This window comes from Oryctolagus cuniculus, chromosome 2 (assembly GCF_964237555.1).
Source record: "Oryctolagus cuniculus chromosome 2, mOryCun1.1, whole genome shotgun sequence".
Classification (NCBI taxonomy): domain Eukaryota; kingdom Metazoa; phylum Chordata; class Mammalia; order Lagomorpha; family Leporidae; genus Oryctolagus; species Oryctolagus cuniculus.
The window spans coordinates 170771811-170789344 of NC_091433.1; the positions used below are offsets into that span (position 1 = coordinate 170771811).

Genomic DNA, 17534 nt, shown 5'->3' on the forward strand with positions numbered 1-17534 from the left:
GCATAAGATAATCAGTTATTACAATATCACTAATATATTCCCCTTGCCTAGTAGAGAATAACTGCTCAATAAATACTTGATAATCACATTAAGAAACCAGTATGAGTTTTTTGTGTCACTCAGTTTGGATGTCCACCTTACTGTTTCCAGTAAACAAAATATATTTACGGAGCCAGCACTGTGGTACAGCAGGTTGAGCTGCTGCTTGCAACGACGGCATCCCACATGGGTGCTGGTTTCTATCCCAGCTGCTCCACTTCTGATCCAGATCCCTGCTATGTGCCTGGGGAGACATGAGAAGATGGTTCGAGTACTTGGGCCACTGTACCCAGGCAGGAGAACCTCCAGTAGCTCCTGACTTACACATGGCCAAGCTCTAGTCACTGCAGCCATTTGGATAATGAACCAGTAGACTGAAGATCTCTCTCTCTCTGTAACTGTGCTTTTCAACTAATAATCAAATCTTAAATAATAAAAAAAAAATACTAAAGGGGAAAAATTGTGGGCAAAGAACAAAACTTACAGTTTGCCAAAGAGGAGACATAAAAGGCAAAGAAACACACGAGGGGCCAGCATTGCAGTGCAGTGAGCTAAGCTGTTGCCTATAACACTGGCATCCATATGAGCACCAGTTTGAGTCCTGGCTGCTCCACTTCTGCTCCAACTCCCTGCTAACGGGCCTGGGAAAGCAGCCAAATATGCTGCTGACTTAGGAGACCAGGATGGAATTCCAGGCCTCTGGCTTTGGTCTGGTCCAGGTCTGTTGCAGCCATTAGTGGAGAGAACCAGCGAATCAAAGATCTCTCTCCCTCTCCTTTTCCCTTTCCCTCTCCCTGTATCTGTCTCCCCCAATCTCTAGCTCTTTAACTCTTTCAAATATATACATAATTCTTAAAAAAAAAAAAAAAAGACTGATGTTCTTAAAGAAAAAGCACATGAAAATATGCTTAACATCTTTCACTGTTAGGGAACTACAAACTGTAACTCAAGACACCACTAATTCATATAATTAAGAATGGGCTGGCGCCGCGGCTCACTAGGCTAATCCTCTGCCTTATGGCACCAGCACACCAGGTTCTAGTCCCAGTCGGGGCGCTGGATTCTTTCCCGGTTGCCCCTCTTCCAGGCCAGCTCTCTGCTGTGGCCCGGGAAGGCAGTGAAGGATGGCCCAAGTGCTTGGGCCCTGCACCCCATGGGAGACCAGGAGAAGCACCTGGCTCCTGCCTTTGGATCAGCACGGTGTGCCGGCCGCAGCGGCCACTGGAGGTGGGGTGAACCAACGGAAAAGGAAGACCTTTCTCTCTGTCCACTCTGCCTGTCAAAAAAAAAAAAAAAAAAAAAAAAAAAAAAGAATGGCGGAAAAAGAAAGAAACCTCAAAATGTACCTGGACTAAGTGCGATGGGTAACTTGCTTGCTGATGGAACTGTAAAATGGTGTAGCCAGTTGAAAAAAGAATGTGGTAGTTTATTATGACATTACCCATGTACACATGACCCAAACTCACCCATATATGTACCCAAAGGAAACAAAACACCTAAGACTTGCATGTGAATTCATATAGCAGCTTTATTCACAACAGCTAAAAACTGGAAACCCAAAAGGTCAATTCTTCAGTGAAAGAATTAACAAATGGTACATACACACCTGGAACACCGCAACAGTAAAAAGGAACAACTGATGGGTGAGGAACACGGATGAATCTCAAACATCACGCAAAGTGAAAAATGCTGGACACAAAAGGCTAAATGGGGTACGACCCTATTTATACAATACTCTGAATACAAACCAGAGACAGTGACTGCCAGGAGCTGAGGGCAGGTGAGAAGACAGGTGGTGAAAAGGCAAAAGAACTCCTGGGGTAATGAAACATTCGGTGTAGTTTATCAACGTGGTGGACGCTACCAACTGCTTGTCAAAACTCAAACCTTCCCTAACGCACTCGACTACACCCCTGATGTGTAAACTCTATCATATGTATCTCAATAAATCTGATTTTTAAAAACAGTTATTTCAACATTTATATATAAGAGTTTTCATTGTGGCTTGCATTATTCAATACCAGATCTAAAATTATTCATTACCAGATTTAGATTAGAAGAGGAAAAAACCTTTTGGGTCCAATGCTGTGACACAGCAGATAAATCTGCGTCTGCAGTGCCGGCATCCCGAATATGGGCACTGGTTTGAGTCCTGGCGGCTCACTTCCAGCTCTCTGCTACGGCCTAGGAAAGCAGCGGAAGCTGGCCCAAGTTCTTGGGCCCCTGCACCCATGTAGGAGAATGGGAAGAAGCTCCTGGCTTCGGATCAGCACTGCTCTATCCATTACAGCCATCAAAAGAGTGAACCAGCAGATGGAAATCCTTCTCTTTCTCTCTGTAACTCTGCCTTTCAAATAAATAAATAAATAAATCTTTAAAAAATAAAAAAACCTTTTTAAAGACATCTTTTCTGAAATAATTACTTCCCAAAACAGTGGAAACTACCAGAATAGAAGAAGGGATCACTTCCTGCCCATTAGGATGGCTACTATAAAAAATTATAGGAGTAGGAATATAGGAGTGGGAATTTAGCCTGACAGTGAAGATGCCTATGAAGGGGCCAGTACCGTGTCACAGTGGGTTAAGCTGCTGCCTGCGATGCAGACATCCCATATGGGCACAATTTCGTGTCCCAGCTGTTCCACTTCCGGTACACCTTCCTGCCAATGTGCCTGGGAAAGCAGCACAGGTGGGCCCAACTTCTTGGGCACCTGCACCCATGTGGTAAACCAAGAAGAAGCTCCTGACTTCAGCCCAGACCAACCCTGGCCATTGTGGCCATCTGTTGAGTGAACCAGCAGATGGAAGATTTCTTTCTCTAACTCCACCCTTCAAATAAATAAATAAATAAATGATTAACAACAAAAAAATACAGGGCTAGCACTGTGGTGTAGTAGGTATGCCTCCACCTGAGGCGCTGGCATCCCATATGAGAGCCAGTTCAAGTCCTGGCTGTTCCACTCCTGATGCAACTCTCTGCTAATATACCTGGAAAGCAGCAGAAGATGGCCCAAGTGCTCCAGCCCTTGCACCCCCGTAGGAGACCCGGGAGAGGCTCCAAGCTCCTACCTTTTGATCAGTCCAGTTCTAGCTGTTGCAGCCATTTGGGGAGCAGACCAGCAGGTCAAAGATCTCTGTCTCTCCCTGTCTAACTCTGCCTCTAAATTTAAAAAATAAATCTTAAAAAAAAAAAAAAAAAAAAAAAAAAAAAAAAACCCATATCCCACAACAGAGTGCTTGGGTTCAATTCTGAGCTCCAGCTCCTGACTAGTTTACCAATGCTGCGGATTCTGGGAGGCACACTGATGGCTCAAGTAACTGGTAATTCTTTCAAATAAAGAAAATAAACAAACACAAGACACTGAGTTGAACACACACACACACACAAGACACTGGGTTTAAGTTTGGTTCCTCCACTTACAATCTAGTTTCCTGCTAATGTGCATCTGGGAGCCAGCAGATAATGGCTCAAATACTTAGGTTACTGCCACCCAAGTGGGAAACCTGGATGAAGTTCCAGGCTCCTGGCTTTGGCCTGACCCAGCCCCTAGCTACCGCAGACATTTGGAGAATGAGTCAGATAACAGAAGATCTCTGTACTTCTCTCTGCCTTTCAAATGAAATGAAATAAAAACGTTTTTTTCTATGTTAAAAAAAGATTAGAGAACATTTTCATTTTCCATAATTGTGCATTATTTTATTTAGGTACAAGGGAACTTGAAAAAGTCCATGGAAGATGCAATTAGAAGATAAGTTACTTTGGTGTAAAAAATTTTGAAATCTACGCATGAAAAGTCCTCAATAAAGTAATGGGAAATGCATTTTATGAAAAAAATAATGCATAAGTTTCAAAAACAGTTTTTGCATTAAAAAGCCTCATTTTAAATTCCATTTTCCACAAATTTTTTCAAGTACTTGGGTGTTACACATACTAACAATGGATGCACTAACAATATCCCTATTTAAAAGGAATTAAGATGGGGCTGGCACTGTGGTGCAACAGGTTAAAGCCCTGGCCTCAAGCGCAGGAACCCATATGCACGCCGGTTCTAGTCCTGGCTACTCTTCTTCCAATCCTGCTCTCTGCTATGGCCTGGGAAGGCAGTAGAAGATGGCCCAAGTCCTTGAGCCCCTGAACCAGCGTGGGAGACCTAGAAGAAGCTCCTGGCTCCTGATCAGCACAGCTCTGGCCATTGTGACCATCTAGGGAGTGAACCAGTGGATGGAAGACCCCTCTCTAACTTTTTCAAATAAAATAAATCTTAAAAAAGAGGTAAGTGTGGATGAGGTGTTCTGACACAGCAGGTGTTCTGGAACAGCAGGTTAAACAGCTGCTTGGGACATCAGCACCCCAAACTTGAGTGCTAGTTCAAATCCCAGCTACACCACTTCTCATCCAGCTTCCTAAAGGATTTGAGAAGCAGCAGATAACTGCTCAAGTACTTGGGTTCCTGCTACTCAAATGGGAGACTGAGATTCAGTTTCACTCCTAGCTTCAAGCCTGGACCACCCTTGCTTTGCAGCCATTTAGGTAATGAACCAGGCAGGGATGGAAGACCTCCATCTCTCTGCCTTTCAAATACATACACACGTACATACATATTTAAAAATAAATAAATAAAGAGAGGGGGCTAGCACTGTGGCGTAGCGGGTAAAGCTGCCACCTGAAGTGCCGGCATCCCATATGGGCTCCAGTTCGAGTCCTGGCTGCTCTACTTCCAATCCAGCTCTCTGCTACAGACTGGGAAAGTAGTAGAGGATGGCCCAGTCCTTGGGCCTCTGCTCACACATGGGCGACCCAGAAGAAACTCCTGCCTTCGGAACAGCTCAGCTCCAGCCGTTGCAGCCATGTGGGGAATGAACCAAAGGATAGAAGACCTCTCTCTCTCCCTCCCTCCTTCCCTCCTTTCTTCTCTCTTGGTTTCTGTCTCGCTGTAACTCTGCATTTCAACAAAATAAATAAATCTTTAAAAAAAAAAAAAAAAAAGGGAGAGATGGAGCCAGCATTGCGGCCTATCAGGCAAAGCCACCACCTGGAGCTAGTTCGAGTCTCCACTGTTCCCCTTCCAATCCAGCTCCCTGTTAATGGCCTGGGAAAAGCAGCAGAGGATGGCCTAAGTGCTTGGGCCCCTGCCACCCACATGGGAAATCTGGAAGATCAGCCTCAGCTGCAATGGCTGTCCGAGAAGTGAACCAGCATATAGACGATCTCACTCTGTCTCTCCCTAACTCTTTCAAATAAATAAGTAATTTTTTTTAATAACTAGTTATGGGACTAATTCCTAACAGCTCCTGATTAATCTCTCACAGTTCACTATATTGGGGCAGTGGTTTGAGTTCTAGCTATTCTGCTTCCAATCCAGCTTCCTGCAAATGCGCCAGGGAAGCAAGCAGTACATGGCCAAAGTATCTAGGCCTCTGCCACCCATGTGGGATACCATGATAGAATCCTGGTTCCTGGCTTTGACCTAGCGCTGATCCAATGGCAGGAGCCAGGTACTTCTCCTGGTCTCCCATGGGGTGCAGGGCCCAAGGCACTCCCGGGCCACAGCAGAGAGCTGGCCTGGAAGAGGGGCAACCGGGACAGAATCCGGCGCCCCGACTGGGACTAGAACCCGGTGTGCCGGCGCCGCAAGTCAGAGGATTAGCCTAGTGAGCCGCGGTGCCGGCCTATTCTACATTTCTGATCCAGCTTCCTGCTTTGGTGCCTGCAAAGTAACGGATGATGGTTCAAGTACGTGGGTCCCTGCCACCCATTTGGGAGACCTGGATAGAGTTTCAGTCTCCTGGCTTTGATTGGCCTAGCCCTGGCTATTAAGTTAACCAGCAGATGGAAGGTCTGTTTCTCTGCCTTTCAATAAATTTTTTTAAAACAGTTAAGTGTCAACTTAAAAAAATAACAATATAGTTCCCATTTACTGAGGACCTCCAACGTATAATCATGTGCAGGAACTAAGCATCTTATAAACATTATCTCAGAAAAGAAAGTAACTTCGCAAAATTCTGTATGATCAAGAACCTAATGTCAATCTAGGGACAGGCTTTTGGCCTCATGATGAGGATGCCAGCAACATACTTCAGAGTACGGGAGTTTGATCTTCGGCTCTGGCTTCTGATTTCAGCTTCTTGCTAATGCAGACCACTGCAGTGAGATGGTTCAAGTAGCTGGTTCCTGCTACCCACATGAGAGACCTGGATTCAGTTCTCAGCTCCATATATCAGCTGTTGTGGGCTTCTGTAGAGTGAACCAGTAGATGAAGCACTCTCTCTCAGTGTGTCTCTCAAATAAATACACAAAAAGAAAAACAAAAGAAAAAGCCCTTCAACCTATAAAAATAAAGTGTAAATTTGGATAAAAAGTACTGTAATTCAAAAGGGGTTAAAATTAGACACTCAAAGCTAAAAAAGAAAAATAAAAAACCAGCCCCCAATATCTAGGAGCTGGGCCAGTAGTATTATACAGCGCTTGGTTTAACTAGAAGCTGACCTGGTACTCACTGCCAGAGATCTACTGCACAATTTCAGAGTATCAAAATCAGATAAGGCCAATCTCTATGATGGAACAAGACCACTCCATAATTTTGTCTAAACACATATAAAATATTAACACTATCCAAACCATGAAATACCAAACATCTCCCTCATCCAGCTAATGGCACCTGCTTCTAAACCAATTAGAGCTCTAGCTTTCACTCTTTTCCCTCTTTCTAGATGGGATTTAAGATACTTACAAAAATCACTCAAAGTTCATGACACCATCCAATCCAGAGCAAAATCCTGGTTCCTTAAACCCTCTTACAAATATGAGCCCAAAACCTCTATCTTTTTAGCACACTTTTCCTAAGATGCACCATAATTCCCTATAATGCCTACTCTGCCTACAAACCCCACTTATTCAACTACAAGTACATGCCTGATAATCACTGACTGGAGATCAGTAACAAAGCCTACTAACAATACCAGTTAAAGGCCAGGATAAAGTAAAGCCACTACCTGCAATGCCAGCATCCCATATAGATGCCAGTTCGTGTCCCAGTTCTTGCTAATGGCCTGGGAAAAGCAGAAGATGGCCCAAGTGTTTGGGCCTGCATCCATGTGGGCAACCCAGATGAAGCTCCTGGCTTGGGCCTGGCTCAACCCTGGCAGTTGCAACCATATGGGCAGTGAACCAGCAGTGAAAACTCTCTGTCTCTCCCTCTCTCTAAAACTGACTTTCAAATAAACAAATTTTAAAAGAAAAGCAAAGAATACTAGTTAATTCTCACCCTTTCTATCATAAAATATCAGCAGTGGAACAGTAAAGATGTATGAATAAATATAGCATGTCTATACTATACCTAAGTAGCTGGCAAAGCATTTCATAATCTCTAAATAAATCATAAAGGAGCCAGCACTGTGGCATATCTGGTAAAGCTACCGCCTGCAGTATTGGCATCCCACTTGGGAGCCAGTTGGAGTCCTAGCTGCTCTACTTCTGACCCAGCTCTCTGCTATGGCCTGGGAAAGCAGTAGAGGATGGCCCAAATGCTTGGGCCCCTGAACCAGCATGGGAGACCTGGAAGAAGTTCCTGGCTTCAGATCGGCCCAGGTCTGGCCATCGCAGCCATTTGGAAAGTGAATTACTGGGTAGAAGATCTCTATCTCTGCCTTTCAAATAGATAAATTTTTTTTAAAAAATCACAGATTCTCACATTTTTCTTAATTACCACAATGAATGGTTGCTAATGTGATTCTGTTCATAGATGTTTTATTCTAGAGGATGTCTAGAATAAAAAATTGTTAATAATTCACAAATCAAGAAGAGAAAAGCTATTATCAGCATATGAACATCTTTACTGGCTTTGCAGGAGTAGTAAGCCCAGTGTAAAGAAAATTAGTATTGAAATGTAGACAATTTATTCTTCAGCAAAGAAAAGTCCAATTACTACTGGGTGTAGCAAAAGAAATTAAGAGGACAAGCAGCAGGAAGGGTTAGGAAAGATCTTTCTTCAGTAACTTAACATCTATTTACTAACTACTCCTTAACTGTTATTAGGACAGCTAATTCAGTTAAAAATTCATAGGGTTTAACGGTACTCAACCTTAGGAAAAATATACACTGAAAACTAGAAACAGAACAAGGGATAAAGTCCCTAAAAGTGGTAGCCTTGGGTTGGCGCTGTGGAAAAGCAGTTTAAGCTGCCTGCCACCTGCAGCTCCAGCATCCCGTATAGGTACTGTTTCAATTCTCAGCTGCTCCCCACCCCCCCCCCTTTTTTTTTTTTATTTAAAGATTATGTATTTATTTGAAAGGCAGAGTTTAAGAGAGGCAGAGGCAGAGAGAGAGGGAGAGAGGTCTTCCATCTGCTGGTTCGCTCCCCAGATGGACACAACAGTTGGATCTGTGGTGATCGGGAGCCAAGAGCCAGGAGCTTCTTCTGGGTCTCCCAAGCAGGTGCAGAGGCCCAAGCAGCCAGGACCCCAACCAGTGCCCATATGAGATGCCGGCACTGCAGGCGGCAGCTTTACCCACTCTGCCACAGCACTGGCTCTTGAGCCACTTCTGATCCAGCTCACTGCTAACGTTTCAGGGAAAGCAGTGGAAGATGGACCAAGTGCTTAAGCTCCTGCACCCGCATTCGAGAACAGGAAGAAGCTCCTGGCTCTGGTCTGGCCCACCTCCAGCTGTTGCAGCCATTTGGGAGTGAACCAGTGAATAGAAGATATCTCTTTCTCTCTCCCTCTCCCATTCCCTCTCTAACTTTGCCTTTTAAATAAAACAAATCTTTAAAAAAAGTGGCAGCCTTTCTGTTGCTTTAGTGTAAATGTCACTAAATATTCTTCGTGTAAAAAAGTGTAATTTACTTGATAAGCAGTGAGAGACGCAAACAAAACAAGATTCATAGAGTGACAGCACCCATCCCCGGATTTACTCCCTAAATACCCACAATGGCTTCTTGGCCTGGGAGGAACCCAGAACTCAATCCAGGTCTCCCACCCTGATACAGGAACACAATCACTTCAGTGACTACCACTGCCTCCCAGGGTCTGCATTAGATATCAGGAACCAGCGGTTGAGAACCCAACACGGTCACTCCTATGAGACACATGAATTTAACTACCAGGACAAACACTGACCACTATTCTTAAAGGGAAATGTTTTGTGTTTATTAAAAGTACTTTTTTAAAGGTATGATACCATTTTAATGTCCACTTATCAAATTATTTCCTTATTGTAATCATGCAAACTTTAAAGCAGAACCATTGGATCCAAGGTTTAAGTAGGAAGTTAATCCTCTCAAGGTGGTAGGTGTATAAAAGTTTTCAGGATTAAAAAAGTTATCACATCTGACACTTTTGATTTCTACTCTCCATTCTCATTTTCTGAAAACAGAGGGGGACAGGCATCTTTGGGTAATGCATTTTAAATAAAGCACAAGATTGAGTTATAATGAATTACAAAGTATATGGTAATTAGTTTTTTAAAGCCTGCTGTTTTTATACCTTAAAATGATCAAAAAGAAAATAAAAGCAATTTATTTAGATGATTTCTCTCCTTGATGCCAGGTTCATCAGCCCAACAACATCCTGAGAAACTGGCTCTCCCTCACACACCCTGGGCCCTCACTCTGTAGTCCTACATATGTGAGGAATAATAGCACACCTAGATCACCTCCACCTCTGTATTCTTCCAGGAGACCTCAGGCTTGTCTACCTTCAGGAGTCATGCAAGACATATTAGGTCACGTTCTAGTTAATCCAAAGAAATACTACCACAACCTCCTTTTCTCCCCCATGTATTTCTTTAAAATAAAAAAAAAAAATTATTTATTTGAAAGAGTTACAGATAGAGGGAGAAAGACCTTCCATCCACTGGTTCACTCCCCAAATGGCTGCAATGGCCAGGGTTGGGCCAGACCAAAGTCAGAAGTTTCTCCCAGGTGTCCCACATGGGTGCAGGGGCCCAGGTATTTGGGCCATTTCCCACTGCTCTCCCACGCGCATTAGCAGGGAGCTGGATATGAAGGGGAGCAGCCGGGACTCAAACCAATGCACATATGGGATGATGGCACTGCAGACAGCACCTTTACTTGTTGCACTACACTGCCAGCCCTCCTCTACGTTATTTCAAGAACCCAGTTACCAAATCTGAAAACCTGGCAGTTTAAAATAAAAAGTCTAATACTATTACTCTGTTCACCTAAACTCTGTTCCCAGTTTTGCTGAGCATCTGCTCTTTAAACTTCAGTTTCTGAACATACAAAATGGATATGCTAGATTATCATTCTTCTAGGGAGGTGCAAAATTAAAAAAGATATCTACAGGGCTGGTATTGTGGTGCAGTGGGTTAGGCTGCTGCCTGTGACTCGGGCTGATCCAGCCCCCTGTTAATGGCCTGGGAAAGCAGGGGAAGATGGCCTAAGTGCTTGGGTCCTTATACCCACGTGGGAGACCTGGATGAGGCTCTTGGCTCTTGGTTCTAGCCTTGCAGCCCAGGCCACTACAGCCATTTGAGAAATGAATGAGTGGATGAAAGACCTCTCTCTGTTAACTCTTTCAAATAAAATAAATTTTAAAATAAATTAAGATACCTAGAAAATTATTCAACTGAGAAAAATGTGTAAATGTACATAAAATAGATGCATTACTTAAATACATATTCATCACATAATAAATGTCTTAATACATTTCACTTGAGAGGAAATGTTTTTCTCAAATATTTATAATGCAAAGCTGTGCAAATTAACTGGTATCTAATAAATGTTTGTTCTAATGAACTGAACTCACATATCCTATTATTAAGTAAACAGAACTTGCTGTGCTATCCCTCTCTTTTTATTTACTCATTTGAAAGGCAGAGTTACAAAGAGGCAGAGAGGTCTTCCATCCACTGGTTCACTCCCTAGATGGCCACAATGGCGATAGCTGCACCAATCCAAAGTCAGGAGCCAGAGGCAGCTTCTGGGTCTCCCACGCAGGTGCAGGGGCCCAAGTGCTTGGGCCATCTTCTACTCTTTTCCCAGGCCATAGCAGAGAGCTGCATCAAAAAATGGAGCAGCTGGGACTCAAACCAGTGCCCATATAGGATACTGGCACTGCAGGCGGTGGCTTTACAGCACTGGCCCCTATACTCTCTTAAAATAGTTTGGCTTCAGACAAAATAAGGGCTTTATGGCAATTCAGTTTCAAAGCTGAGTATACCATAAGAATAAAATTCAAAAGAGTCATTAGATAAACAACATTTATACACTATTATCATTCCAAGGTACCAAATATTTCATTAATGAAGGCCACTATATTCTGAAATACCCACATTACCTGGCGAAACAAAGTGAGTGGCTGTTAACACAGAAGCTAAATTACTAAGGGAATGGCAGTACATGACATGATGAGCCCTTTAATAAATTTACCACAGAATTAGAAGCCTTGAAGACTGCCTATTCTACTCATTTCTATTTGTCCACATAAACTTCAACGCAGTGGGAAAGAGGGAGAACAAATTTCTCCTGGACTTAGGATTTGTGTTGTCAAGGATGGCTGAGACACAAAAAGACTTCAATTGCAAGTTGTCTTTCAACCACTGGATTAGGGCGGAAGCACAAAAATTTTCAGTAAGCTAAAGAAAAACTTTTAGAAGATAACCATGATGGGGCCATCGCGGTTGGTTAATCCTCCGCGGCGTTGGCATCCCATATGGGCACCGGTTCTAGTCCCGGCTGCTCCTCTTCCGATCTAACTCTCTACTGTGGCCTGGGAAAGCAGAGATGGCTCAAGTCCTTGGGCCCCTGCACCCACATGGGAGACCAGAAAGAAGCTCCTGGCTCCTGGCTTCGGAATGCCGCAGCTCCGGTTATTGCGACCAACGGAAGGAAGACCTTTCTCTGTCTCTCCCTCTCACCATCTGTAACTCTACCTCTCAAATAGATAAATAAAATCTTAAAAAAAAAAAAAAGGAGGTAACCATGACAATATAAACTCAGTTTTTAGGGGAAAGTGAACACACAACTAATTTGTTTTAGTTTGAGCTAATATAATTTGGCATATGAGGGGACCAACTGTGGAACTCAAAAGAGTTATCATTCTGGTATCCACTTTACCAGATAAAATATAACTAAAGTTAAAAAAAAACAACAACTGTGAATAGAAACATCAAGTAGGAAGAGGGTATACTATATATAAATTTAAAATTAAAATATTTTAAGAAGATGCACACATAGACATATGAATATGACACTGAAAAGTCAGTCATGAGCCTAAACCCAAGGTCTGAATTGTGTTATTTACACCGCACACAGAACTGCTTGCCCTTCAAGCCTAAGAGCTTAGGGTCTTGTTAAGCACCTGGGATTTCCTTTTTCTTTGGTCTTATTCTATCTCTCGACTCCCATTTTCTTTCATCTCTTGTGAAACACACTAGTGAAACAATCTACCAGCAAACGCATTCCCAGCATCATACAAGGTCTCTGAGTAGATGAGAAAGCCTGAGGATCCTCCGGTACCAGCTTACTGCAGTGGAACCCTGCTTCCCTAGGAGGGCGGTGAGGGGTTCTCTCCACCCTCCCCGAGGGACCCTAGTCGTCCCTAAGAGGCGGTCAGGAACGCAGAGCCTCCTTCCACAAACACACAGCCCTCTTCCTAACCAGCCGCCCTTCTGGTGGTCTCTCAGCCTCTGCTCTGTCCTGACTCCCCAACCATGAACACCTGCCTTCCTGTGCCCTACTGCTCACCCAGGCCCACAGATAAACAGTAACCACCACGACTGAGTTCTGGAGGTTGGTAACAGGGAGACGCTACAAATGAGCTGCAGATGGTTTTTGTTTTCACTAATGGGCAACGCAACCCAGTACCTAATTGACACAAGGTGAACAAGTGCTGTTCGGGAGAAGGCAAAGCAAGATGGCAGCATACTAGACGTGAGGATGAAAAGGAGAGATTGAAATGTTATCAGACTCCTAACTTCATTTATCATTATTTTTCACTTAAAAAAAAAAGTTCACTAACGGTGAGCACAGGCTTGGAGTGACCTGCTTTAATCCTCAGAGCTTTAGTTTTCTGCTCTGTATAAGAGCCAACAGCATCTGTACCATCAGTTCACAGGGTCACCGGGAGGCGTAAATACGCCGATACATGCAAACAGCACAGTGCCTGGCACCCAGGAAGACTGAAATAAAGTTAGTTTCAAAGAACCTGCAGGATGTAGCAGCCTTGCCTTCCGCTGGAAACATACATCTCTGTTTTGGGTTTCATTGTAAACGGATACCTGCAAGTTTTCTCAATTCACTCAACATTTCTACTTAGAGACTGAAGAGGCCACCTTGCAATACTTAAATACTTGCCTACTAAAAAATCAAAGCAACCAGAAGCAGAAGTTTTAGCTAAAATACAAGTTTCCTTAAAGAGATTCGGGAATCATTTTATCAATAAAATTAGTCTTGAAGCTTTAAAAAATAATCCGCATTCAGCTGCCCTCATCCTCAGCTACCCGCAGAATCAAGTCACCGTTTGTTCTTTTTACTGACACTTCAGTACTCTGCTTTCATTGCAAGCCTGTAACCCGGCACAGCTTCTTCGGTATCGAAACCTGGCTGGGAGGCAGCCACACACTGTGTCCAGGGCCAGAAAGGATCCCTGTGGTCACGCTAGGACAACTGTCACTGTCACCAGCACGTCCGGGCGCCTCTCAAGGACTCGGATCGTGCAGGAGCGTGGGGGCAGGCTGGTGTCTGAAACAAAGTCGACAGCGAGGGCGCGCTGAAACGGGAGAGGTTTGGCCGAGAGCCGCGGACGAGGGTCTGACCGGCAGGGAGGCAGTCTCCCGGGGCGGATCGATTCCGGGGGCGCGCCGCCGCCCGTAGGAGGGGGACGCAGGTGTCGCCCTCCCCGGGCGCGCCGCCGCCCCCCCTCCCCCAGCCCCCCAGGTACCTTTCTCGTCCTCGTCGATGCGCAGGGCAACGGAGATGTACTCGAAGGCCTGTTTGTGGAAGGCGCGGACGCGCTCGGCCTCGCCGCCCGGCACCGGCTCCGGGGGCGAGGCCGAGGCGGGCGCCGGCGCGGCCCGGGAGCTCCTCTTGGCGGCCATGAGGGCGCGGGAGAGGCGCTGGCAGAGCCACACGAAGAGGAGCCCCAGGTGGAAAGCGACCAAGCGCAGCAGCGCGAAGCCGACGAAGAGCGGGTAGGAGAAATAGTACAGGTTCCGCTTATGCGGCGACTCGGGCGGAGCGGCCGGCCCGGCGGCGGGAGGGGCGGGGGCCAGGCAGGGGGGCGGAGGCCTGGGAGGCGCCGGGCTGCTGGCGCCGCCGGAGCCTTTCTTCTTCCCTCGTCCACCCGGAGAATTCATTCACAGCTCCCACTGCCGCCGCCGCCGCCATAACCCGCCTTCCGCAGACCGACGGCGACCCAGCGACGGCGGCGACTGCTTCGACGGCGAGGGCCACAGACCCCCCGCACGCCGGCGGGTCCCAGGAGCTCGGCACCTGCACGCGCCGCCCGCGGCCCCGCCCCTCGCTCGGCCAAGAGCACAACCCTTTCTCCTCCTCCTCCTCCTCCTTCGGTCGGTGGCTCCAACCCCCCCTTCTCTCCGTCCTCTCAGCGCCAAGGAAGCTCCGAGCGCCGGCCGCGCACGCACACGCGCACGCCCTTCCGTGCCTTTCTCCGCCGCGCGCGCACGCGCGCACGCCGCCGTCTTTGTTGACCTGGTCTCTTGTGCGCGTGTGCGGCGCCTGCCACTCGGCCCTTTCCTCGTGGAACTACACTTCCCAAGGTGCACTTCGACTCCCATGTAGCTCCGCGGACGGCGCTTGCCCTGGGAGCTCCTACCAGCAAGCTGGGGAATTACTCCTTGAATAGGGAGACGGCGGCTTGGGGCTGCTAGTAAGTTTGCAGCGCTTCTATCTCTCGGTGTCATGGTTTCATCATTTTCTGCCAGTTGACTTCAGTCTATTACAAAGGTTGATTGGTCTGAATTCAGGAGCAGTGAGTATACGGACTGGAGTTAGGGGAGCAGGCAGTGAAGAGACAAACATCAAGTCATCCCAAGTGAAAAATGTTACCTCTCTACGGTGAGGTCAACGAATCTAGGATTTTCACTAAATTAGCACGAATTTAGATGTCTCGTCTGAAGAAATAACTTACTCGAATACGGAATTTTTAGATTTCTGCGTAGCACCCTGTAGTTTGCTGAGGAAGCCGTGCTGTGGTTTTCCTGGCATTTTTGTTTTAAGTCTACTTGGCTTCCCTTCCTTTCGGCAACTACCCACTCATCTCTGCTCCCAGGGTTCTCCTGAGTTGCAAACACAGAACTCAGGATCAGTCGGTCAATGAGACTCCCCTGGGAACTGGGATCTTGGCTGGAGAAGGGCTGAGAGCGAAGGTGGCTGCCACCGAGTGCTCCACGGAGCTCCCTGGCTAGAGCATCCCACTGTGGTCCCAGAGCAGAGTTCCTGCACTGGCCGGATGACGTAACCTATCTAATACACTTCGGTCTATTTCTCTTCCCCCGTTTCCCCCGCTTTCTCTTTCTCCCCTCCCTATCCCCCTGTCTCTGTTTTTTTTCTCTTCTGACTTGAGTTAACCATAATTGTTCCTCGTTGCCTAAAACAGAAGCATCCTAAGTGATACAAAGTCCCCATTATTTATAGTGTGAGGTCTACGGAATCTCAGCATCCTGCCACAACTTTAATGATTACGCAGCAAGACTCGCCTTCAGGTATCCTAGGTTACAGCAAACACGACCTGCTCCCCTTGTGCCTTCTGCTTCCCCTCCTGCCTCTGTGCTTCTGCTAGTTCCGCGTTCTGAAATGGCCTCTTGCAGATGATCAATTTTCTTTCCTGCCTGCCCTGCATAGCCCTCTTGTTTGAATCCTAGAGTTATATGTGGTTAATTATACTTATACATATAGTTACATAGTTTTATATGTTATATCCATACATATATAAGCAAAATGTACAGAACTTAAATGTGCAAGTTAATTTTTTTAACATTTATTTTGGGTCAGGTGTTATGGCTCAGTGAGTTAAGCCGCCACCTGCAATGCCAGCATTCTATAAGGGCACCTTCAAGTCCCTGCTGTTCGACTTCCAGTCTAGCTCCCTGCTAATGTGCCTGAGGAATCAGTGCAAGATGGCCCAAGTGTTTGGGTCCCTACCACCAATGTGGGAGACGTGAGTGAAACTCCTGGCTCTTGGCTTTGGCCTGACCTGGCCCAGCTCCAATTGTTGCAGCCATTTGGGGAGTGAACAAGTGGGTGGAAGATACCCACCCCCATCTGCCTTTCAAATAAATAAATCTTTTTTTAAAAAAAATGAGAGCAAGGGTAGACATTTGGCAAAGCAGTTAAGCTACTGCTTGGAATGCTCACATCCCATATCAGAGTGCCTGAGTTGTAGTCCTGGCTCCACTTCTGTTCCAGATTACAACTAATGCACACCGTGGGAGGCAGCAGGTGATGGCTCTTGTTCTTGGGTCTCTGCTACCTACCTGGGAGATGTGCTTTAAGTTCTGGGCACCAGGCTTTGGCCTGGCTTGGCCTTTGCTGTTGCAAGCATTTAAGGAGTAAATCAGTAAATGAAACATTCATGTGTCTGTCTCTCTTTTTCTCTGCCTTTCAAATAACTTTAAAAACAAAGGATGGGCATGGTGGCATAGCAGGTTATGTTACCGCTTGTGCTGGTCGCATCCTATTTCAGAGTGCCTGCTTTGAGCCCCTGCTACTCTGCACTTTGGAACCAGCTTCTTGCTAATGTACCTCAGAGGGCACAGTTGATGGCCAAAGTACTTAGGTTTCTGCAAGCCACCTGGGGAGACCCAGGTGGAGTTCCTAGCTCCTGGCTTCTGCTTAACTTAGCCCTGGCTCCTGTGGACAACTGGGGAATGAACCAGCAGATGTAAGGTACATCTCTCTCTGTATGTCCCCCTTTCAAATAGTAAATAAATAAACCTTTAAAAAACAAACTATGGTGGTGGCACAGTGGGTTAACGCCTTGGCCTAAAGTACCGGCATCCCATATGGGCGCCAGTTCAAGACCTGGCTGCTCCACTTCCTGTCCAGCTCTCCTATGGCCTGGGAAAGCAGTAGAAGATGGCCCAAGTCCTTGGGACCCTGCAGCCACGTGGGAGACCCGGAAGAAGCTCCTGGCTTTGGATCAGCACAGCTCCGGCCATTGAGGCCATCTCGGGAGTGAACCATCGAATGGAAGACCTCTCTCTCTCTCTCTCTCTCTCTCTCCTCTCTCTGTGTGACTCTTTCAAAAATAAATTAATTAATTAAAAAAAAAAAACTAAACCTGTCTGATTAAACAAAGGATGTATCCAGTTCCTGGAAGCACTCTGTAAGCCCCTCTCTAATCTCAATCTCTGTTCCATCCCCTCCAGAAGAAGCCACTATCCTGAATTCTGCATCACCCATTTTTTACCTTTCATATTAGTTTTGCAATATATTTATATGACTCTAAACAATGTGTTGTATAGTTTTAACTGGTTTTGACTTTATATAGATGTAATCATATTGTCCATATTT

The 17534-nt window shown here is 45.8% G+C and overlaps 2 protein-coding genes across 8 annotated transcripts in view; one reads left to right on the forward strand and one right to left on the reverse strand.

Annotated features, from left to right (window-relative positions):
- Positions 1-14369, reverse strand: part of SPAST (spastin) — a 68610-nt gene extending 54241 nt beyond the window's left edge. For all 4 annotated transcript variants that reach the window (XM_070069271.1, XM_070069269.1, XM_070069270.1 and 1 more), the window contains exon 1: positions 13942-14369. In XM_070069271.1, the coding sequence (XP_069925372.1) occupies positions 13942-14356 (415 nt within the window). In that variant the 5' untranslated portion in view covers positions 14357-14369. The remainder of the gene's footprint in view (positions 1-13941) is intronic.
- DPY30 (dpy-30 histone methyltransferase complex regulatory subunit) overlaps positions 14052-17534 on the forward strand; it is a 34720-nt gene continuing 31237 nt past the window's right edge. The window contains exon 1 of one of the 4 annotated variants that reach the window (XM_070069280.1): positions 14052-14191. The gene's annotated coding sequence lies outside the window, so the exon portion shown is untranslated. Of the gene's footprint in view, positions 14192-14362; positions 14890-17534 lie in introns of those variants that run through there. The other 3 variants (XM_070069278.1, XM_070069279.1, XM_070069281.1) reach the window with 3 other exon arrangements.